General features: G+C 46.1%; 1 protein-coding gene across 2 annotated transcripts in view; it reads left to right on the forward strand.

Moving 5' to 3' along the window:
- The first annotated feature begins 8,432 nt into the window (after window positions 1-8,432).
- The window catches only part of POLD1 (DNA polymerase delta 1, catalytic subunit), a 94,808-nt gene continuing 79,275 nt past the window's right edge, over window positions 8,433-23,965 (forward strand). The window contains exons 1-4 of one of the 2 annotated variants that reach the window (XM_066607914.1): window positions 8,433-8,495; window positions 10,787-10,982; window positions 15,797-15,907; window positions 21,241-21,381. In XM_066607914.1, coding sequence (XP_066464011.1) covers window positions 10,796-10,982; window positions 15,797-15,907; window positions 21,241-21,381 — 439 coding nt within the window. In that variant the 5' untranslated portion in view covers window positions 8,433-8,495; window positions 10,787-10,795. Of the gene's footprint in view, window positions 8,496-8,727; window positions 8,747-10,786; window positions 10,983-15,796; window positions 15,908-21,240; window positions 21,382-23,965 lie in introns of those variants that run through there. The other variant, XM_066607915.1, reaches the window with a different exon arrangement.

Below are 23,965 nucleotides of genomic sequence, written 5' to 3' on the forward strand. Positions count from 1 at the left end.
GCTCACATAAGAACGCCTAGGGCCGTGTGAAAGAGCTCTGAGGGTGAGATTTCTTTATTCTAGAACTCTCGCTATGGATTGTCAGATCCATATGTGAAAAATTGATATGGAAATGATAAACTGCGAAGAAGCCCTTAGACTTCAGTCATTTTTTTACTGATGTTTTTCAATTAAAATCACACATCTGTGCAGGGCAGGGGCTCTTCTCAAAGCCCAAGTATGCTTGTCAATGCAGGCATGCTACAGACCCTCCCAACTTTTAATGACTGGAAAGAGGGACATGAGGCGGCACACATACATTTTTTGTTGGCCACGCTGAACCTCAGTTATTCAAATCCTGCCTCCTCCTTTAAATAAGGAGTATATTTCCCTGCTCATCACACACCATCTTCTTAAAAATCTTACAACGATAAATAAATGTGTGCCAAACATTAAGGATAGATTATACTCGAAAATTAGGTTTTTAGCTAGCCATACTGTAAGCTGTGTGCCACAGACTTGGGTGCAACTCTCATTAGACAGCACACGGCATTAGTTTATGCGCTGTCCAATATACATAGAATCTGCACATCAACATGCATTGACAACCATTCCAATTCTATCCATTAAGTCGTGTCCGACTCTTGGCTACTCTGTAGATCAGGCATCTCTATACTTGTCTATTCTCTACGGCTGCTTTCACTTGCCTGATGGCCATTCCTGTGTCCTTAATGGTGTCTAACCAACATGTCTTCTGTCTTCCCTGTTTCCTTCTACCACTGACCATTCCAAGTAGCATCTCTTTTTCAAGTGATTTCACCCTAACCACATGTCCAAAGTAAGCCAGTCTCTGTCTCGTGATCTCGCCTTCCAGGGATACCTCTGGGTGGATACGGTCCAGGACAGCTTTGTGGTGACCCTAGCTGTCCAGGGAATTTGTAGACATTTTCTCCAACATCACAGCTCGAAAGCATCAATTCTTCCTTTGTACACTATCCACAATGTCAGCGTCTCACAGCTATATGTTGCTATTGGGAAGACGATAGCTGGGATTAACCTTTATGTGATGGTGACTGAGACTCCCGTGCACTTCTATATTGGGACCATGCTCACCATGCCCGAGTGCTAATCAACGCTTTATCTCACCTGTCGAGCTGCCAGTATGATTGATGAGGGACCCAAGGAATAAACTATTAACCACTTTGATTTCCTCGTTGTTGACCTTTATGTGGACTTTCTTGTTGGCAGCGGTCATGACCTTTGTGCCTTTGTCTTCCTGTTGTTCAAGTGAAGTCCCATCTTCTCCCTATTTTCTTCTAGTTTTAGGATCAAGGACAGCACACAGTCACAAATAGGCAAGTGTTCCGGAGTTAGGTGGGTTATCCACAATCTGCAGACTGGAAACTGCCAGAATACACTTGTGTATTGCCATTTAGGGGTAGATTGGCAGATAATTTCCCCATAGACACTACTCCAATTTTTTTATTGGCTGCCATTATGTGACGAAGCACCAGTTTTAACACTGTCCATGTTCCAAGGGTGTATAGTCTAAATGACCAAATCTAGACCGAACTGATCCACTTTTCTTGTTATGTTGATGGTGCGGTTTACTAATTTAAGGGAGTGACAAAGGACACAACCAAAGAAAGTAAAATTCACTGCGACATGCATTTTGCAACACTACTTTTCTGAAAATCACCTTCCCAGTTTTTAATTATTCACGTGCCCATGTTGTATCACCTTGTAGGTGAACCATAGTAGATTTCTTGATTTATTGCAGTAATAATTTATAGGTGGGAAGACATGGTTATCTCTTCGGACACCTGTGTAAATGCCCATTTTATTAATGATAATGCATTGTGTAACTATCTACAGTTTAACACATGCCCTATCTAGTCACTAACCTGCACACACTTCTGCCATATCTAAATAATTTATAACTTCTTTGCATGGCACAGTAAAACTCTAGCAGCACGTACACCCAGTATCTGGAGGAAAGCGGAATAGCAGGAAGGATTAAAGGGAGTTAAAGGGATTCAACGCATGGGCTCATAGGAAATCATACACTGAATTTGGGGATGTATTATACTTACCTTTTCTATCTTTACTACCTGGTCCCTGTGAATTAGGGTAAGGAGTAAACCGTTTAGGTGAGTGGCCAATACACGTAGATGTGAATATTGTGTTATCAAGATTCAACAGAGGCATGGGTCTATAGTTTTTAGATATAGATGATCTTTATTGTCCTTTGGGAATCTAGAAATTGACGAGGGGGTGAGGAAAGTCTCACATTTTCAAACAGGTTTTTTAGGGGTTAGACCAACATATCTTTACATTTTTTTTATAAAATAGGGCCATCAAGGCCTGAAGCCTTTCCTAGTCTGAGTTTTTTAATAGCGTAAATGATCTCTTCAGAAAGATCCCTGCTTTCAGAGAATCTCTTTGACAATGAGAATGAGTGTGGACAGGAATAAAGTTCAGGAATTGAGGACCCCAAGTCAGGACGTTGTTATCATGGGCTTTATATAAAGTATTATAATACCATATTCACCCAAAAATGAGACCCTGTCTTATTAATTTTTGCCCCAAAAGAGGCACAGGCTCTTATTTTCAGGGTGTGTCTTATACTGTCCTAGCAGGCACCGTTCGTGTCCCTCCTGCTGACCTGTGGAGCTGCGGCAAGCTTCCGTGAAGTCCTCAATGCAGATGGAGCATCTTTTGTTGGTGACGGGGCTTGAATACTCCGCCTCCAACAAGCGATTGCTCTGCTTGGTTCAGCAGCAGAGCCTCAGCCAATCGAAGCCGATGCTCGATAAATCAATAACAGCCATTCAATGACTGACTGTAATTGGTTCATCGAGCACCGGCTCTGATTGGCTGTAGCGGTGCTCCTAAACCAATCAGAGTAATCGCTTGTTGGAGGCGGGGTATTTAAGTCCCGTCACCAAAAAAAAAGATGTTCCGTCTGCATTGAGGACTACATGGAAGCCTGCAGGAGTGCCAGAGAACAGTGGGAGGGACCCGAACGGCGCCTGCTAGGTGAGTGTTGCTTTTTTTTTTCATGTACTATAGCAAGGGCTTATTTTGGGGGTAGAGCTTATATATTAAGCCCCCCTTCCCCTAAAAATCAGGGTAGGGCTTATTATTGGGGAAGGTCTTATTTTGAGGGAAACACAATAATTAAAGAAAGCCTTGTATATCAGGTCTGGATTAGATGTTGTGGTCCCCTGTGAGGTATTGATTTTAAAGAGCATATTGACTCTCTCCCTGTCTTGGGATGCTAAAAACAATCTGATTTATTAGCACGTTTTAAGTAAGTAGCTTCAGTCCACTGGAGGGTCCACTGGACCTGGTAGGATAAAATGTCATTAATTTTCTAGTTCGGTGTCTTTAATTTCTTTAGTTGTAGCTAATAAGGGGGGGCTGCTAGTAATAGGAAAAGTTGTTTTTCTAAGGCTAAAAGAGTTTGATTTTTTTTTCTTATTTTTGTGAGGCTACCTTAACTAACTGCCCTGTAATAAAAGTCTTATGTGGAAGCCAGATCCACTTAGGAGTAGAATCAGAAGTAGTATTGACTTCAAAGAATTTGGTGAACTGTCGTGAAATTTGGGGGATATAGCGGAGGTTTCTCCAATCTTTGCTACCGTTCTGCAGAACTGTGGGTATTCTCCAGAACAGCAGCGAGGAAAGGAGAAACCTCTGCTCTATCCCGCACCCATTACAGTCATTTCTGAGGAAGAGGCTGCGTCCCCGAAACGTGTCAAATATTGTCTTTTTCTTAACCTTTAATGAAGAAGATCCAGGCAACACTACCTACTTGAATACGATTTCATGAGAGTTGTGCCTCCATGTCCACAAAGTTCCATGATTCCTTTTAATCTAATAATTGGCTTTTATTTGGAGGTATAAAGCAGACTGTAGTCCTGTAAGATCAAAGGGTTCATTATCCTGGCTTTCTTTAGGATGAAGAGAGTTGGTTATAGAGTCAGTGGACTCAGAGGGCCAGATGGTGGGGTTAAAGCCCTGGGATGGAGATGCAAATAGTTCCGAAAGCATGCTCTGCATTGGGTTTGGGAGTCCCTGGGGGTTTTCCCTTTATTTCTGGTCATTTTCGTAGGTGAGTGCCAAGATGTGTTAGAGAAATGAGCAGTGCTAAGTAGTGCAGAAGTCTGGCTGGAGCGTAGCCTAAATGAACATTTCGGACCATCCCAGACCATCCATGTGCTTTACGAAGTCTAGTAAAATTGGGCATAGTCTATAGTTTTTAGCAGATAATGGGGGAAACTTTTATCAAATGTTATAGCCACCAGGAGACAGTACAGAAAGTCTCAATAAGAGTTATGCTAGACCAGGTCGTGTAGTAGTATTAGAAAAGTTCCTGGTGCTAAAAACATTCAGCGAACAGTCCAACAATCATCTACCAAATGGTGGTAGTAATTCATTTCTGCAACTCAACAGGGGAGAGAGTCATATATACATTTTTATAATATATATATATATATATATAGTGAATTTTTAAGGGGTTAATTAAAGTTTGATTTTTAGTCTCCTTATATCCCCCTCATCTAGCGCTCCACAGATGGAGCCAACCAGATGGTCTATAGATGCTTCCCTTGACCCACTCTCCGGTTCTGTCTTCCCCTGTAGTGTGCAGAAAACAGGGGCAATCTCCCTCCTCCAAAAGAGCCTGTTGCCCCGCTCCTCTTTTCCACACATACATAGGGGGCGCACCAAGACCCAACACTTTTCTCGAAGTCCTCCTGGATCCCAGCAAGGGACCATGTCCACCAGGAGAACTAATCGTGGAACATCGCTGCACTGCCCAGTGCAGTGCAGATGGAAAGAGGCACCCCCACAAATAGGGGTTCTCGAGGGGTCACGTCGAGGGCTACTCCTATGCCATTTGGGCTGCCCCTATTAGTGCTCCCTAGAAGTCTGCAACTGTACAGTAGGCTGCCGGTGCATCCACTGAGGCGGATGGGGAGAGAGCAGTCCAGGCCTCTCATTCTATGCATAAGTAGTCAGCCGGGTCCATGCAGCAGAACGGTGCTTTCACTTGGGGTGAGATTAATTTGTATTCCGCACCCAGATTGTGCACCCAAACCCACACTTCTCTGTGCAGAATTCTGCATCAAAATCCACAATGAGACTTTTTCACAGTGGTGAAATAAGCTGCTAATTTGGGTGCAGAATTCTGAATAAAGCTCCATTCACAATCCAGTTTTACTAGTGCAGATTCCACTTTGCGGCCAGGTCCATGTGTATTGGGTATTATATGGAGATTCCATGTGGATTTGCACATGGAAACTATGCAGAGAATTACAGGGTTAGGCAGGTGAATCCCGATTTTAAATCGCCTCCATGGCGAGCAGAATTCTTCTGCATGGAAATTCATTTTTTTGAATCTGCAGCATCTCCATTTCTGCTGCGGGTTTCACCACCACTTTGGAGTCTCCAGCAAAATCCAGATGTTATGAAAGCCACTGGCAAAGTTTCGGAAGATTTTGCCACCTCTTGTTGACCTAGTCTAAAGTTTTAACAAAACCTGTTCTCTATAATAGACTAGTGGTGTGACAGGCCCTTCCCTGTAATTTATTAGCCCATGAATTTCCCTTCTATTCAATCTCCCCATAACTGCCTAATTTGCATATATAATTGTGGTACTTTTCCAACTCGCAATCAAATCTTTCTCTTTTTTTTTGATCATTTATGCCTCGGTCACTATTTATCCTACTATCTAGAATATCATTTATTTAGTACACTCTACTTATTGCTGTGGTAACAAAAAGAGGAACTTTCAGCACTTTCTAAGTTTATTTAGTGCTTATAAATGAATAAATACATTAACCCCATCCATTCCACTAAATGCCTTCCTGATGAGACTGCAGCCTGCCCCAAAAAACGTTACAAGTTTTCCAGTACATTAAATGGCACCATTAAAAAAATACAACTTGTCCCGCAAACAACCAGCCCTCATACAGCTACAGAAGTTATGGGATGAAAAACCTAAACTAAGAAAATGAAAAAGCTCTAAAAAAAAAAAACATTTGGTGCTTGGTAGACATGACTGCATCAAAATTTTTGATTTAGGGCTCTTGCACATGGGCGAGAGTGATATCAGGCTCGCTGAAGGAATCCCCTGCTGCAGCTGTCACAGCTGCAGCAGGGGATCGTGATTTTCCCCCATTGGTTTTTAATGAGGCCACTGTAAAAGGTCCCTTAGGAACTTCTAGACCTTCTGCTATCAAGGCATCAGTTGCATCATTAGCACCAAGCATCTCTCGCACATTTCCTGCAATTCTCACCTGACCCTAGAAGCACCCCTATTTTTACTCATTTTTATATAGCACATACATATATATTCCGCAGTCTTACCACTTACATTGGTTCCTGTCCTCAGTGGGGCTCACAATCTATATCCATCTATCTATAAGTGTAGGAGTAAACCCATACAAACTCCCTTGACTAGGTTTAACCCATTCCCACAACAAGACACACACACACACATATATATATATATATATATATATATATATATATATATATATATATAGGGGTTCCCGTGAAATGTGTATTTACATCGTATGGATGACGCAGGCTCAGAAGCTGAGTAGGTGCCATCCACAGTGGGAATTCCTGCTGTTAACCCTTTACATGCTGCGACCAATGTTTATTGCCGCATATACGGGGTTTACTGAGGGAGGGCGCTCTGCCATAAAATCACAGCAGGCTAATGGGTTTGCATGGCAACCAGATGCCAGTCAATGGCGTCCGGGTTTGCCATGGCTTTTCATAAGCAGGAATAGTGATAATACGCTGCAGTAAAGAAATCCTGCAGTGCATTATCTGAGTGATCTTAAAATAGCAGGTTCCTACAGGAACATATATATATATATTATCAACAACAAGTATAGTCCCAAAAAGTTTTTTAAAAAAAGTGAAAATAAAAAAACCACTTTCTTTGCGCACTTTTACCCTTTTAGTTTAAAAAGAAAAAAGTTAAGAATCTGCATTTAGCATTGTTGCGTCAGCAACGCCCCTTACAATGATTTGAACACACGTTTTATATTGCATGGCAAATTATATGAAAAGGAGATTGTGCCAAAATTCTTTTTTTTGTTAATTGCACCTTCCGTTATAAAAGCAATAAAAGTGATCAAAAAGTCATATTTATCCCAAAATGGCACTAATAAAAACTACAGCTCGTCCCACAAAAAAAAAAAAGAAAACACGCCTTCGCACAGCTCTGTCCATGGAAAAGTTAAAGTTATGGGACTTTGAATGCAGCAATGCAAAAAAAAAGTTTTTCAAAAATAAGGGTTTTTATTGTAAAAAAGTGAAAAACACCAAGAAAAAAGTTATCATGTCATTTATTCCACATAGTGAACGCCCTTAAAAACTAAAATTGCAGAATTGATGTTTTTTCATCTTGCCTTCCAAAAAGAATGAGTAATAAGGATGAGCGAGTATACTCGCTAAGGCACTACTTGTCCGAGTAATGTGCTTTAGACGAGTATCTCCCTGCTCGTCCCTAAAGATTCGGGGCCGCCGCGGCTGACAGGTGAGTCGCGGCGGGGAGCAGGGGAGAGCGGGAGGGAGAGAGGGAGAGAGAGATCTCCCCTCCGTTCCTCCCCGCTCTCCCCCGCAGTTCCCCGCTCCGTGGCGGTCCCCTTTAAGGACGAGCAGGGAGATACTCGGCTAAGGCACATTACTCGGACAAGTAGTGCCTTAGCGAGTATACTCGCTCATCCTTAATGAGTAAACGTTATACATTCTATGTACTCCCATCAATAAAAACTACAGTTCATCACGCAAAAAAAAAAACATCCCTGATATCGCTATATCAATTTAAAAAATAAAAATGGAATGGCTTTGGAAAAGTTGAATGAAAATTGCAAAAAACTGTTGTGTCTTTACAGTAGGTCCAAAATAGGCCGTGAGACTAGTGGACTAAACTCGGGACCCCAGTGCTGCCATGTAGGGCATGCTGGGAGTTGTAGTTTTCAACAGATGGAGAAGGACACAAGTTGGAGACCACTCCTCTCTCAGATCCGTGCAGGTCTGCAGTGTGCCGTTGGGACCTGCAACCTCATAATCGTCGTGGTCTCAGCACAAAGTAATCATCGGACAGGTTGGAAAACGTATGGAATTATATTGAATTGCCCTTTAAATGATTAAAGGGGAATTCAATATGATTTTACAGTGGTGGTGGCCTCTAGCTGCCCGCTATGCTGAGCAGTATATTCTACCAATGACAATTCACACCACCTCACCGCCAGGTGTCGCTATGCGGAGTACTAACCGCTGCTGTCAGCGCTTTCCGCCACACACAACATGGCGGGAGGTTGTCTTCGGGTTCAGCGTCGTCATGACCTATTCGCCACACACAATATGGCCGCAGACGCCTCCATCCTATCAGCGTGCTGCGTCCATGACAACGGCAGCAGATTGGGGCGGGGCCGAGTGCAGGAAGCGGAGACTTTGGCGGGAGAGTGGGAAGCTTCTGCTGGAGGGAAGTGAGTACACAGTATACATGTTGTACATGGGAGCCGGGCAGTGCCATGTGTTCTCGGCTGGCAGCAGGGCACAATACGGCGGGGAGGCTGGGGCAAGCCTGACGTTATACAACCATAGGCTGCAAGATAGGGAATGCAGATTGGGACAAGCCTGACATCATGGGGAACATGCATGCTGGAACAAACCTGCCATCACATACATAAGCTTCACATGGAATGGGAGGCATGGCTGTAATAAGCCTGGTGGGCAGGTAGTTGGAATGAGCCTGGCACAATGTTGGGGGTGGTAGTTGCGATGAGCCTGGCGCGATAGAGAAGAATGGTGGCCTTAATAAGTGCAGAATGATAGGGATGTGGCCGTAATAAGCCTGGCGTGTTGGTGGGGTAGCCATAAGAAGCCTGGCACAATGGGGGAAGTGCTGGCCATAATAAGTCTGGCACAATCTTGGGCTGGTAGCTATCATAAGCCTGGCACGATAAAGGGATAACCATAATAAGCCTGGCATGGTGGGGGATTGGGAATGTTGGGTGTAATAAGCCTGGCACAATGGTGGGATGGTAGTTGTAATGAGCTTTGCATGATGGAATAGTGGGCATAAGAAGTCTGGTATGATGATGGGGGATGGGGGTAAAGGCCGTATTAAGTCTGGCACAATCTTGGGGTGGTTGCTGTCATAAGTCTTGCATGATGGGGAGATGGTGGATGTAATAAGCCTCGCTTGATATAGGGGTAGCTGTAAGAAGCCTGGTATTTTGGGGGAGTGGGAACGGTGGGTGTAATAAGCCTGGCAAATGGTGGGATGGTAGTTGTAATGAGCCTGGCATGATGTAAGGGTGGGCATAAGAAGCCTGGTATGATGATGGCGGAGGGGGGTAAAGGCCGTATTAAGTCTGGCACAATCTTGGGGTGGTTCCTGTCATAAATCTTGCATGATGGGGAGATGGTGGATGTAATAAGCCTGGCACGATAGAGGGGTAGCCGTAAGAAGCCTGGTATTTTGAGGGAGTGGGAATGGTGGGTGTAATAAGCCTGGCACAATGGTGGGATGGTAGTTGTAATGAGCCTAGCATGACGGAAGGGTGGGCTTAAGAAGCCTGGTATGATGATGGATAGAGGGGGTAAAGGTCATAATAAGCCTGGCACACTCTTGGGGTGTTAGCTGTAATAAGCCTGGCATGATGGGGGATGGTGGCTGTAATAAGCCTGGCACGATGGAAGGGTAGCCATAAGAAACCTGTTATTTTGGGGGAGTGGGAATGGTGGGTGTAAGAAGCCTGGCAAATGGTGGGATGGTAGTTGTAATGAGCCTGGCATGATGAAAGGGTAGGCATAAGCAGCCAGGCATGATGAGGGGCAGGCACAAGAAGCCTGTCATGATGTGGGAAATCTTGACCATAAGAATCCTGGCATTTTGAGGGGGGTGGGAATGGTGGGTAGACTAAGCCTAGCATAATGTTCTGGTGGTAGCTATCATAAGCCTGGTGGGATTGTAGTTGTAATAAGCCTGGCATGATGGGAGGGGGGAATGGTTGTCTTAATAACTCTGGTATGATGTGGTGTGCCTGTAATAAGCGAAGCCAGGAACCTACTGCACACTGATGAGGGGCAAAACCCCAGAAACAGCTGTCTGTGTATGGATTCTGGCTTGGTTTTCAAATCCCAAGCATTGTTCTTAAGACCTGTATAAAGGGTCGGACATTGATTTGCAGGAATGATGCCATCCAATAGGTAGCGCTGCAGAGGTATAATTTCATCTTCCTTGTCTGCATGTAATAAGCCTAGAATGAAGGGGTGAGATGTTGGCTGTAATAAGCCTGGTGCAGTGTTGGGAGTGGTAGCTGTCATAAGCCTGGCATGATGGGCATGGGATGGTGGTTGTAATAAGCCTGGCATATGTGTGCTGTGACAAGCCTGACATGATGGAGGGGGGTGGGCGGTGGCTGTAATAAGCCCCATGTGATGGGGGCTGTTGTATGTGTTCTTTTGTATATCTGGTAATTTGGGATGTGTGCACACAATATTGCTGGATTCTGATACTGTATTTGGCACAGCCCATCCGGAGCTCTTTAGGATGCTCATTGTGACACATCTACGTATTTTGTAGAAGGACGTAACTTATTGGTTGGCGTTCACGAAAGCTCTAGATCTCTCAGTTGGTGTTGTAATGGCATCATCCAAATTGGCCAGCCCCATGGTTTCCTCTGGACTCCTCATCATTTGTGGTCCTTGGTGTAGTGAGATCTCTTCGTCTGTTACTTTGATTTGTAAATATATATATTTTTCCCCACAGACATTAGAGATGGACGTCAAGCGTAAGAAGGCAGCGTCTGCCGCAGGCCTCTCCTCCTCGCAGACCAAGAAGAAGAAGACCGATTGGGATGATGACGGGCCATCCCAGTTTGAAGAGGAGCTTGCGTTCCTCGAAGAGGTTGAAGCAGACATGGCCATGGAGATGAGTAATGCTGCTGCAGATGCATTACCTGTTGGTGAGCAACTTGTCTTATAGTTTATAAGAAAACAAAACTATTGTGATGGGATTTTGCATTATAAATCTGACTATTTGCTGAGTATACCAAAATACTGGGATTAAGGGACAGATTTCATAATACTTACAGACCCATTTAGACACAACGATTATCTCTCATAATTCGCTCAAAAGCAGTCTTTTGAGCGACAACCGTTGTCTAAATGTGCCTATCTTTCATTGTTCTGCTGAACGATGGTTTTTAGTTCTGCTTGAAATCCATTGTTCAGCAGAACAGCTGATAAGCAGAATCACATGCTGTGTTGTGTTCTGACCATGGAGAGCTGATTACTGCTGATAACATTGTTACAGATGTTCTCAGCTCTCAGTCCTGCTGGCAGAACAGCTGATAAGCAAGACTGTATCTGCTGTCCATGGTGCTGAATTCTCCACGGGGAGCCTGTGGCTAAACAATGGAGCTAATTACAGAGCTCAAACCTGCTGAGTTCTGTAACAGCTCCCAGAAGCTCATTTGCATGCAAATTAAGCTAATGAGGTACTAATAGCAATTAGTGCCTATTAATACTTTATGTAAAACAATCGCTGATCTTTCAGTCTTTTGAAAGATTATGTGTGTGTGTAAACGTTGTCTAAATGGGCCTTTAGACTGCTCTGGATCTGTCAGTAGGACTCATGCCAGATGATAAAGGCCCATTTAGACACAACGATTATCGCTCAAAATTCGCTCAAAAGCCATCTTTTGAGCGATAATCGTTGTGTGTAACTGCACTGACATCGTGCAGTTTTCGTTATCCCGTCGCTCGCCGTCTTTCAGCGTGTCTTTATCAGGGGTTCACAGCTGGATACAGCTGATACTATTGTTTCAGCTGTATCTTGCTCCCTGAAAATGATCTGGGTATGAAGAACAGAGCCGTCCAGCTCTGTACTCCATACCTGGCACTGAGCGCTCGGCTGTATAACAGCCGGGCGCTCCGTGCAGAAAACATCTGGATGCAAAAGACAAGCGGGGACACCCCACTTGCCTTCTGTAGCCTCCTCTCCGAGCGGAGAACTGCTGTATGTTTGCTCAAGTCACTTGAGCGACATCTTTTGAGCGATTATCGTTGTCTAAATGGGGCTTAGCTCTGGCGCATCTTTAGACACCTTTGTCCAAAGGCCCATTTAGACACAACGATTATTCCTCAAAGATCACTCAAAGCCATCTTTTAAGCGATAATCATTGTGTCTAACTGCACTGACATGGTGCAGCTTTCGTTAAGCCGTCGCTGATAGTTCAGCATGCTGAAAGATCAGAGATCAGTTTTCAGAAATTCCCAGCGGGATATACCTGATACTATTATTTATTTTTATTTATTGTTTCAGCTGTATCTCGCTCCCTGAAGACAGGCTGGGCATGAACACCACAGCTGTCCAGCGGCATTCGTCATACCACGCTTGGAGCGCTCGGCTGTATGACAGCCGGCGCTCCCAGTGAGAAACAGCTGGATGCAGAAGACCCCCCCACTTGCGTTCTGTATCCCCCTCTCGGAGGAGCGCACAATGATTAACGCTCAAAAATCGCTCAACAGATTTTTTGAGCGATAATCGTTGTCTAAATGGGCCTTAACTTTAAGTCACCTTAGGATGACTGTAAATGGGTCGACTGTTGGTCACATATGCGCCCGACAGTCATCACTTATCACTAGTGTGCTTTCACACAGGAGGGTAACTTGTTCAGTGAACGGAGGTGGAACATGCCGGAGATCTCTTCTAGCTGTCCGCCTCCAGTCAAGGACGAACAACTGCCTGTTTACATGGAGTGAGAACTGCTCGCTAATCGTTTCATTTCAATGAGTTGCAATGAAGCAGATAGCAGCTCCTAAATGTTTTCTTGTTCTGCACCCAGTCGAGTCGTGTGTTTAAACGGGCAACTATCACTGAAAATTTCTCATTTGAACAATTTTTCAGCTAATAGTTGTCTTTTGTAAAGCCACCCAATAGTTTGCTTAGTTAATGCCAGTTTTTGCACCAAAAATTGTGCCACAATTTTTGGTGTATGACGTCGTATTAAGGCTTGCCACTCACCGGTGCGCGATATTGGGCCATTAATCACGAATCCATATCGCGCTCCCCGCCATGTGAAAGACCCGTGGATGCAAGGCGTTTTCATGTGAAAACAGCCTGGCTTTACATCGGGGATGCAGCTTGGCAGAGGATCGCGGAGTTCCTGCATTGCTGCCACCGTTCCTGTTGAATACAATGGGGCTGCGATGCAAGGTTATGCAGCCAGATAGAACCTGCCGCGATTTGTTTCTGCAATTGCGGTGCCATGCAGTAAGACATCGCTCTTGTGTAGGACCCCATTCAAACGAATGGGGTTCATATTTGTGCGTCTCACAATACACCAATCTCACACGATTTTCTTGGCCGTGTGAAACTGGCCTTAGTCTATGATCCTTTATGCAAAGTCATGTCTCTTTTCTGGAGTGAGCAAAAAATGTCCAAATATTTTAAAAGATGCTTTTCTGGCTCAATTTGCTCCAGGAAAGTGGTGCATGTTCAATAGTAAATCTGCCCCTATGTGTTCAAGGGAATGTGTCATCAGAAAATGACCTATTTACCGTATGTTTAAACTTATTTTTTAAAGAATTGTTTTTTTAAATTGTCGCTCATAACCTATATTTTTAAAGGATCCTATAGCAATACGTCATACTGCAGGAGCGATCAAAGCATCGCCAGTTGTGGTACCCCAGGGGGGCTAAAAAAAGAAGTAAAAATAAAATCAATAAAGCTTTTTATTAATTGTAAAAAAAAAAAAAAAACTAATAAAAGTTTAAATCACCCCCCTTTTTGCCATATCTATAATAAAAAATCTGGTATTTGGTATCGCCATGTCCATAAAAGTCCGATCTATCAAAGTAGTGCATTATTTACCAAGCACGGTGAACGTCGGCCGAAAAAAAAAAATAAAGAACGCCAGAAATGCACTTTTTCAGTCACCTTGTCTCCCAGAAAAATTGCAATAAAAAGCGATCAGAAAGTCGTATGTATTCCAAAATGGTACTAATGTAAACTACAGGACATCCCGCAAAAAATAAACTCTCGCACAACTACGTCGACGGAAAAATAAAAAAGCTATTGCGCGCAGAAGATGGTGGCAGAAAATAATTTAAAAAAAAATTTAATCTCTGAAAAAAAAAAAAAGTACTACAGCAAAAAATAAAACTACATGAGTTTGGTATCGCAGTAATCGTACTCACCAATAGAGTAATAGAGTAAAGTTTGCATGTTTGTTTCAGTTTGTGCGCTGTAGAAACAAGACGCACTTAAAGATGGCGGAATGAAGATTTTTTTCATTTTTATTCATGTAGAATTTTTTAAAAAGTTTTTCAGTACATTATATGGAACATTAAATAGCACCATTAAAAAACACCACTTGTCCCGCAAAAAACAAGCCCACATACAGCTACGTTGATGGATAAATAAAGGAGTTACGATTTTTTTCAAAGGGGGCAAGAAAAAATGAAAATGGGGGGGCTGCAACATTAAGGGGTTAAGTAGTAAAAAAAATGTAGTTGATCTATTTCCTCTAAGTTTCTGTTGTATATTCCTGGGTGACAGCTATGTTGTGGTGGATACTGGATGTCATTATGGGATGTCTGGTAAAGATGACTGCTTTAGGAGCCTCGTGTCCATACCAGCGGCATCGTGTCCACTTATCCCTTCCCTTTTTTCCTCTTTGATGTACATGTATGGTTGGGTATGAAGTGGGCTCAGTAGCTGTTCGAAACAGTTGATATTCTTTGCAAACGTCTATGATCGGAGCTGGCTCAAATTGCAGCTGTTTGACAATTTACATTCTTTGTCAGTCTTGAGACCCCCGTGACATGATGAGAACTACAGTGCGCCCCGTAAATAATAATAATTACCAATAAAAAAAAAAAAAACTCACATGGCTTCATCGACGGAAAAACAAAAAGTTATGGGTCTGAATATTTTCTTATTAAAAACCTTTATTAATTTTTTAAAAACAGTAAAACATAAAATCTGTAAACCTAGTATCGTTATAATGGTCCTGAATAGAGATGAGCGAGCGTACTCGCTAAGGCAAACTACTCGAGCGAGTAGTGCCTAATGCGAGTACCTGCCCGCTCGTTTCAAAAGATTCGGGTGCCAGCAGGGGAGAGCGGTGAGTTGCGGGGGAAGAATGAGAGAGAGAGATCTCCCCGCTCTCCCCCACCAGCACTCAAATCTTTAGAGACGAGCGGGCAGGTACTCGCATAAGGCACTACTCGCTCGAATAGTTTGCCTTAGCGAGTACGCTCGCTCATCTGTAGTCCTGAACTGGAAAATAAAGCTAACAAGTACAACTTGTCCTGCAAAAAAAACAACCCGCATAAAACTATGGCGATGGAAAAATAAAGTTAGAGCTGAAAGGCGAGGATGAAAAAAAAATCAGCAATAATGTAAAATGTCTGGTAATGAAAGGGTTAATGGTGCAGCCTTGCCCCTACCCATTATAGGGATTTCAACCCCAATCAGATGAACTATAATTTATTCATCTCTGGTCTCCCTCCCGCTCGGATCACATAGTATTTGGATCATAAGAATGTCTATGTAAGGCATATAATAAGAAGATCTAATCGTTGTGAGGCTTTACATGCAGAGATCATTACTGCACTCCAGCACTTGAATGAAGGTCACTATGAGAAAATCCAGTCTAGGGCACCTCATTACTGTTGGTCCAAGGATATAAAGCCTCTAATGTGTCCATGAGAGGGAGTTCAACAGTGATGGGAATTTTACTAAATTACATGTGCACTTAATTTCTTTCAGATAAACTTTCAGACAACATTTCCCCCAAGTGGCTGAGGCCTCCACTTCCTCCGATTGATCCACAACAGGATTCCATATGCTTTCATCAGATTGAACTAGACCATTATATTGGTGAGTGGAAGAAAAAGACCTAAATACACACTGTGAGCACTCTGGAGGTCTCCTCTGTGTATTCCAGCTGCTGCCCACAGTATAGCCTCCTGTCTGATGCTTATCAGGCACCATCTTGGGTGAGATTTGTTGCTTATAGTTTCACATCAATCCCGTGATGCATCAGTACAGCATTCGCCAGACATGTAACAACATCACACGTTATAGCCATCTTAGCCATGCTCATTCTGGCAGTGGAGAATTGGTTGGTGAACTTTCTTAGCAGGGAAACAGTAGACCCAGGAGAGTGGGCACTACACAAGGAAGTCTTTGTGGATATCTGTGCTAAATGGGGTGTGCCGGACGTGAATCTGATGACATACAGGCTCCCGCTCTTTGGACTTGCGTTTCTCAAGTAGTTACAGTGAACGCCTTAGTGATCCCATGGAACTAGTTCTCCTTTCTATAAGTCTTGCCACCGATGCCTCTGATCTCACAACTCCTCAAGAAAGCCAACATGGAGGGTGTGTCAGTTATGCTCCTACTGCCAAACTGGCCATGTTGTCCTTGGTACATGGATCTCTGGCCATACTAGCCGACATGCCCTGGCCACTACCACTGAAACAGGTTCTGCTGTGGCAGAGCTTGGCTCTTAATCTGCATTTGCACAAGCTATGTTTGACGGTATAGCTATTGAATCCGCATTAAAGCTCAGGGCTAGAAAACGTCCTTCCTCCTGCATCTCCCATAGGGTGTGAAAGCCCTTCTTCAGCTGAGGCAAGCAGTATCATCTCCAGCCATGCATTTTTCTGTTCCCAGAATCTTTTTCTTCTTCGAATCAGGCATGGATATGGACTTGAGCCTTCACTTCTTAAGTCTCTGCGCTATCGGTCTGATTACCAACGTCGCCTGGCTCCCAAATCCGTGGTGTGTTCTTTTCTTCAGGGAGTGGCGCACGCTGCTCCTCCCTACAATCTCCTGACAGCACCTTCAGACCTCAATTTGGTCTTAAATACATTAAAATTGTCTGCCTTTGAGCCAAAGCGTAACGTTTCCCTCCATTTGCTATCTTGGAAGATCACCTTCCTGGTAGCCATCAATTTGATCTGCCGGGTCCCTGAACTTGCTGTGTTACTCTTTTTGGTGCTTCATTAGGACAAAGCGGCCCTCCGCCCTGTTCCATCCTTTCTTCCCAAGGTGGTCTTGTCCTTCCACCTCAATAAGAACATTGTGTGAAGTGTGCCAATAGAGGAACCCAAATGCATAAGTGATCGGTTAGATTTATGTAGTCTACTATCGCAATCTGTTTTTGTATCCATAATTGTCCCATTTTTTTTTTTATATGCAATTATAGATCACAGTGTAAAAAAAAATAAATCTCTATTCGTGTCCATAGTTGGGACCACAGATTTAGGAAGTTATCGGGTGTTTTGATAATCTGAGGGTGGTTCAGTAGAATTTCGGGAGATCCAGATATTGGAACTTGTATCTATATGACTAAACGTTTGTGAGTAAAAGCTAATACCACAAGCTTTGCGGGCTGCTGCCAAGTAAAGTGAATGGCATGTGTTTAAAGGTAGTTGGCACACTTTAGCCTGTGTAAATAAGGAAGTAGAGCAATTGAGATGATTAGATTATTATTATTGGTGTTATGGGGAAGCAGTTTTTTTGTACTTGGCATTGTTGTTCTGTTATATCTATTATTATGATTCTCGGTTCCAGAATAGTAAAGGATTGTAGTGGCATTGGGATGAGGAATTCCCCTGGGGATAATCTACTCCTACATGGAGCCTCTCAAGCAGGAAAGAAAAAAAAATTCCCCTGGAAAAAAAAAGCGTCATAAATCACATGTACCTGCTTCCACTCTGGTTGGTAAGCTGACGTTTAGCACGTAGCGTATCTGTGAATCACACACATGATCATGTGTTATAACATGTAATAAATACATAATATCTGTAACCCAACCCAAAGGGGCAAATTTATGACCTTTGCTGATTCTGGATGATGAATCAGACCAGTGTTTTCCAACTCCAGTCCTCACGGACACCCAACAGGTCAGGTTTTCAGGATTTCCTTAGTATTGCACAGGTGATGTAATTATTGTATTCACATCAGATATTACCACAGGTGTACTCTCTATAGGACAGTGGTGGCAAACCTATGGCACGTGTGTGGCTGCTCACCACGATAGTGAATACCGGCCGGGGTGCGCCAGCAGTGCTGCTTCGACGAGGAGGAAGTGGTAAGTATATGGGTCTCAGCGGTCACTATGACTACTGGGGCTGATATAGGGAATATTAATAGTAATAGTTTTGCCCGTATATTGGCCTCAGTAGTAATAGCATTACTACTGGGGCTGCTGTGGGGGTCACTATTACTACTGGGACCTCTGTGGGGGTCACTATTACTACTGGGACCTCTGTGGGGGTCACTATTACTACTGGGACCTCTGTGGGGGTCACTATTACTACTGGGACCTCTGTGGGGGTCACTATTACTACTGGGACCTCTGTGGGGGTCACTATTACTACTGGGACCTCTGTGGGGGTCACTATTACTACTGGGACCTCTGTGGGGGTCACCATTACTACTGGGACCTCTGTGGGGGTCACCATTACTACTGGGACCTCTGTGGGGGTCACCATTACTACTGGGACCTCTGTGGGGGTCACCGTTACTACTGGGACCTCTGTGGGGGTCACCGTTACTACTGGGACCTCTGTGGGGGTCACCGTTACTACTGGGACCTCTGTGGGGGTCACCGTTACTACTGGGACCTCTGTGGCGGTCGCCGTTACGGCTGGGGCCTCTGTGGCGGTCGCCGTTACGGCTGGGGCCTCTGTGGCGGTCGCCGTTACGGCTGGGGCCTCTGTGGCGGTCGCCGTTACGGCTGGGGCCTCTGTGGCGGTCGCCGTTACGGCTGGGGCCTCTGTGGCGGTCGCCGTTACGGCTGGGGCCTCTGTGGCGGTCGCCGTTACGGCTGGGGCCTCTGTGGCGGTCGCCGTTACGGCTGGGGCCTCTGTGGCGGTCGCCGTTACGGCTGGGGCCTCTGTGGCGGTCGCCGTTACGGCTGGGGCCTCTGTGGCGGTCGCCGTTACGGCTGGGGCCTCTGTGGCGGTCGCCGTTACGGCTGGGGCCTCTGTGGCGGTCGCCGTTACGGCTGGGGCCTCTGTGGCGGTCGCCGTTACGGCTGGGGCCTCTGTGGCGGTCGCCGTTACGGCTGGGGCCTCTGTGGCGGTCGCCGTTACGGCTGGGGCCTCTGTGGCGGTCGCCGTTACGGCTGGGGCCTCTGTGGCGGTCGCCGTTACGGCTGGGGCCTCTGTGGCGGTCGCCGTTACGGCTGGGGCCTCTGTGGCGGTCGCCGTTACGGCTGGGGCCTCTGTGGCGGTCGCCGTTACGGCTGGGGCCTCTGTGGCGGTCGCCGTTACGGCTGGGGCCTCTGTGGCGGTCGCCGTTACGGCTGGGGCCTCTGTGGCGGTCGCCGTTACGGCTGGGGCCTCTGTGGGGGTCGCCGTTACGGCTGGGGCCTCTGTGGGGGTCGCCGTTACGGCTGGGGCCTCTGTGGCGGTCGCCGTTACGGCTGGGGCCTCTGTGGCGGTCGCCGTTACGGCTGGGGCCTCTGTGGCGGTCGCCGTTACGGCTGGGGCCTCTGTGGCGGTCGCCGTTACGGCTGGGGCCTCTGTGGCGGTCGCCGTTACGGCTGGGGCCTCTGTGGCGGTCGCCGTTACGGCTGGGGCCTCTGTGGCGGTCGCCGTTACGGCTGGGGCCTCTGTGGCGGTCGCCGTTACGGCTGGGGCCTCTGTGGCGGTCGCCGTTACGGCTGGGGCCTCTGTGGCGGTCGCCGTTACGGCTGGGGCCGCTGTGGCGGTCGCCGTTACGGCTGGGGCCGCTGTGGGGGTCGCCGTTACGGCTGGGGCCGCTGTGGGGGTCGCCGTTACGGCTGGGGCCGCTGTGGGGGTCGCCGTTACGGCTGGGGCCTCTGTGGCGGTCGCCGTTACGGCTGGGGCCTCTGTGGCGGTCGCCGTTACGGCTGGGGCCGCTGTGGGGGTCGCCGTTACGGCTGGGGCCGCTGTGGGGGTCGCCGTTACGGCTGGGGCCGCTGTGGGGGTCGCCGTTACGGCTGGGGCCGCTGTGGGGGTCGCCGTTACGGCTGGGGCCGCTGTGGGGGTCGCCGTTACGGCTGGGGCCTCTGTGGGGGTCGCCGTTACGGCTGGGGCCGCTGTGGGGGTCGCCGTTACGGCTGGGGCCGCTGTGGGGGTCGCCGTTACGGCTGGGGCCGCTGTGGGGGTCGCCGTTACGGCTGGGGCCTCTGTGGCGGTCGCCGTTACGGCTGGGGCCTCTGTGGCGGTCGCCGTTACGGCTGGGGCCTCTGTGGCGGTCGCCGTTACGGCTGGGGCCGCTGTGGGGGTCGCCGTTACGGCTGGGGCCGCTGTGGGGGTCGCCGTTACGGCTGGGGCCGCTGTGGGGGTCGCCGTTACGGCTGGGGCCGCTGTGGGGGTCGCCGTTACGGCTGGGGCCGCTGTGGGGGTCGCCGTTACGGCTGGGGCCTCTGTGGGGGTCGCCGTTACGGCTGGGGCCGCTGTGGGGGTCGCCGTTACGGCTGGGGCCGCTGTGGGGGTCGCCGTTACGGCTGGGGCCGCTGTGGGGGTCGCCGTTACTACTGGGGTATGTTTACATGTGGCGGAAATTCTGCAGCCTTTTTCACATCCAAAAAGCAGTCAATATCTGCACCCTGTCTATTTTTTAAACAGCCCTGTCCGTTTTGGCACTTTGCGATGAATAAGTGGTTTTTGGTTTGCAGTTTGGGCACTCAGTCTCTAAAAGGGTTCGCCATCACTGCTATAGGATATACTGAAATGACCTGTTGGGGTCCCTGAGGACTGGAGTTTGGGAATCACTGAATTGGACACTTTCTCACACTTTTTTAACTTTATACCACCTATTGATTGGTGAAGTTTGTTACCAAAATTTTGGTGCCATTTTCATGCATGTTGCCACATTAATGACATGCCCATTTGCAGAAAAAAAGATCCTTTCACGACGTTGCGCCCCCTTGCTGTACAAGATGCAGTTGGCTTCTTTTTCATGCAGGAAAAAAAAAACGTGAGACTGTCTCATCACATCTTGGGTCTTTGAGGTAGTTTCCCTATTAGCATTGCTTCTAGCTGATTTAGCATCTCAAGGAGGCGCCATCTTGCAGCCTATAGGTGGCTACAGGTCTGTAATATATACTAAGAATGGACTTTGCTCGTGTGTCATCACATTTTACATAATTTTTATTTTAAATGTCTTTAACCATGGTATTTTATATCGAGTAATATAATGCCTGTTACTTAACCCATGATGTCTTGCAGGGTCACACATTCCTGGGATGCTTGGTGCTACACAAGGACCCGTTCCCATCATCCGGATGTTTGGGATAACGGCAGATGGGAACAGTGTATGCTGCCATATACATGGCTTTGCCCCATATTTCTATGTACCCTGCCAGTCAGGTATGTGTCCGGGAAGTCGCTCTTTGTTTTAAGTAGAGTTTATGTAAGAAGACTCATTAGTAGAAGAAAAAAAGATTGGGTATAACATATTTTTTTCATATATGATGATCCTTTAATTCTTCTGAACCATGCCAAGGTTCAAGTTCTGTAATGTACAGGCGCTTGAGGAAGGCTACTCATAGGTGCTGGTGGACCAAAGATTGTGTTAGCGTCAAATGTGAAACTAGAAGTCACTAGGTGTCTGGCACAACCTAATAATCGTGATGACAATGACGTGGGGAGTGCTGTGGTTATTCAGAGAGGAGCTGGCATAAAATAACGTCTACCTCTGTTCCGAATAACCACAGCACTCCCCATTTCATTGTTATCATGATTACTGGGTTGTGCCATATCTTTACAGCATTCAGAGTGTGGTATTAATTTTATGTTAACTTTATTCTATAGGTTATTACAATTATGATAACACCAAATTTATGGAGGCTTTATTATATTTTACTACTTTTGCACATTATAAACCCTTTTTTTTAGACAAAAAGACTTTGCGTGGCGTCACATTCCAGGACTAGAGAATTTTTATCTTTCCATTAACAGAGTTATATGTCGGCTTGTTTTTTGTGGAACAACGTTCGTTTTTATTTGTACCATTTTGAGGTATATATGCCATTTTTTAATCCTATTTTACTGAAGCAGGGTGAACCAGATAATGGCTATTTTGGCTTTTTTAAAAACTGAATTTACTGTGCTGGATAAATAAATATTTTATACTACGGGATGCTACGGTTGTGGCAATACCAATTATGTTTAGGGTTATTTGTTTTTATTTTTTCAATATTTAAGGCCCTGTGTAAAGCAAAAGAAAGCTTTTTAACTTTTTTTTTTCTGTAAAAATGTTTTAATGCCATGGTCAGCAATGAATGCAGCATCTGCAGGATTAAGTGGTGTAGAAAAGTGATTAGATGAGCAAGTCCTATTTTTCTGTGAAATGACCCATATGTTTTAATTGGAGAGCAAATAATCTTTCTGATTAATGGTGGGGTTGATAACTAACAAAAAGTAATGTCACCGCTTCCCTGGAACAGGGAGAGGGAACGAAGAATCACAGAGCCTCTCTGCTGCTGGTGGTCTCCCCTTCTCCTCCCTCTCTGCTGCTGTTGGTCTCCCCTTCTCCTCCCTCTCTCCTGCTGGTGGTCTCTCCTTCTCCTCCCTCTCTGCTGCTGGTGGTCTCCCCTTCTCCTCCCTCTCTGCTGCTGGTGGTCTCCCCTTCTCCTCCCTCTCTGCTGCTGGTGGTCTCCCCTTCTCCTCCCTCTCTGCTGCTGGTGGTCTCCCCTTCTCCTCCCTCTCTGCTGCTGGTGGTCTCCCCTTCTCCTCCCTCTCTGCTGCTGGTGGTCTCCCCTTCTCCTCCCTCTCTGCTGCTGGTGGTCTCCCCTTCTCCTCCCTCTCTGCTGCTGGTGGTCTCCCCTTCTCCTCCCTCTCTGCTGCTGGTGGTCTCCCCTTCTCCTCCCTCTCTGCTGCTGGTGGTCTCCCCTTCTCCTCCCTCTCTGCTGCTGGTGGTCTCCCCTTCTCCTCCCTCTCTGCTGCTGGTGGTCTCCCCTTCTCCTCCCTCTCTGCTGCTGGTGGTCTCCCCTTCTCCTCCCTCTCTGCTGCTGGTGGTCTGCCCTTCTCCTCCCTCTCTGCTGCTGGTGGTCTCCCCTTCTCCTCCCTCTCTGCTCTGCACTGCACACTGAAATGTGACAGTTGAAAATTCTGTATTTCCAACCCCATTTCAAACAGCTGTGTATGTATCGGTTCTGTGGGAGCTACCAACATGCTTATTGGCTTTAAAGTGACACCAGAAGCATATCAATAACACTGGTAGAACTAGACTACAGTTGTTTGAAGTAGAACAAGCTCAGTTTGCCTTAAACTGTAATGTCCTTCTCCCGCAGAACGAACTGAGCTTTTCCAAAAATGCCGGGGTTAAGGGTGGTTTCACATAGAATGAGGTAGAAGACAATTTACCCCATTTTGGGGATAAAAATGGCTTTTACCTCATTCCCTCCCAACTCCATAATGGCAGTCAGGATTATCCATGGATCAACACTCTGCAGAGAAAAGTTCCTTCCAGACTTCAAGTCCGGCAGTTGGAAGATCCCCTGATCAAGAAGCCTTCTGGTTATTTAATATGTCTATCCTGTAATATCATAGCACTCTTAAAAAGATGTCTAGTCGCCTCTTAAGCTCCTCTATCGATTTTTGCCATCACCCCAACCTCAGCCAGAGAGTTCCACCGTCGCATTGCTCTAACAGTAAAGAACCCCCTTCTATGTTGGTGATGAAACCTTCTTTCCTCTAGATAGACGTATAGGATGCCATCTTGTAGCTGTTGCAGTCTTGGGTATAAACAGATCATGGGAGAGATCCTTGTATTGTCCCCATATGTATTATTTGGTCGCCCCTTAACCGTCTTTTTATTTTTTCTAGGGTGAATAATCCCAATTTTGATAGCCTGTCTGGGTATTCCAGTCCTCTCATTCCATGTATTAGTTTAGTTGCCCGTCTTTGAACCCCCTCCAGTACTGTAACATCTTTCCTGAGCACCGGTGAC

Source organism: Eleutherodactylus coqui, chromosome 6, assembly GCF_035609145.1.
Source record: "Eleutherodactylus coqui strain aEleCoq1 chromosome 6, aEleCoq1.hap1, whole genome shotgun sequence".
NCBI lineage: Eukaryota > Metazoa > Chordata > Amphibia > Anura > Eleutherodactylidae > Eleutherodactylus > Eleutherodactylus coqui.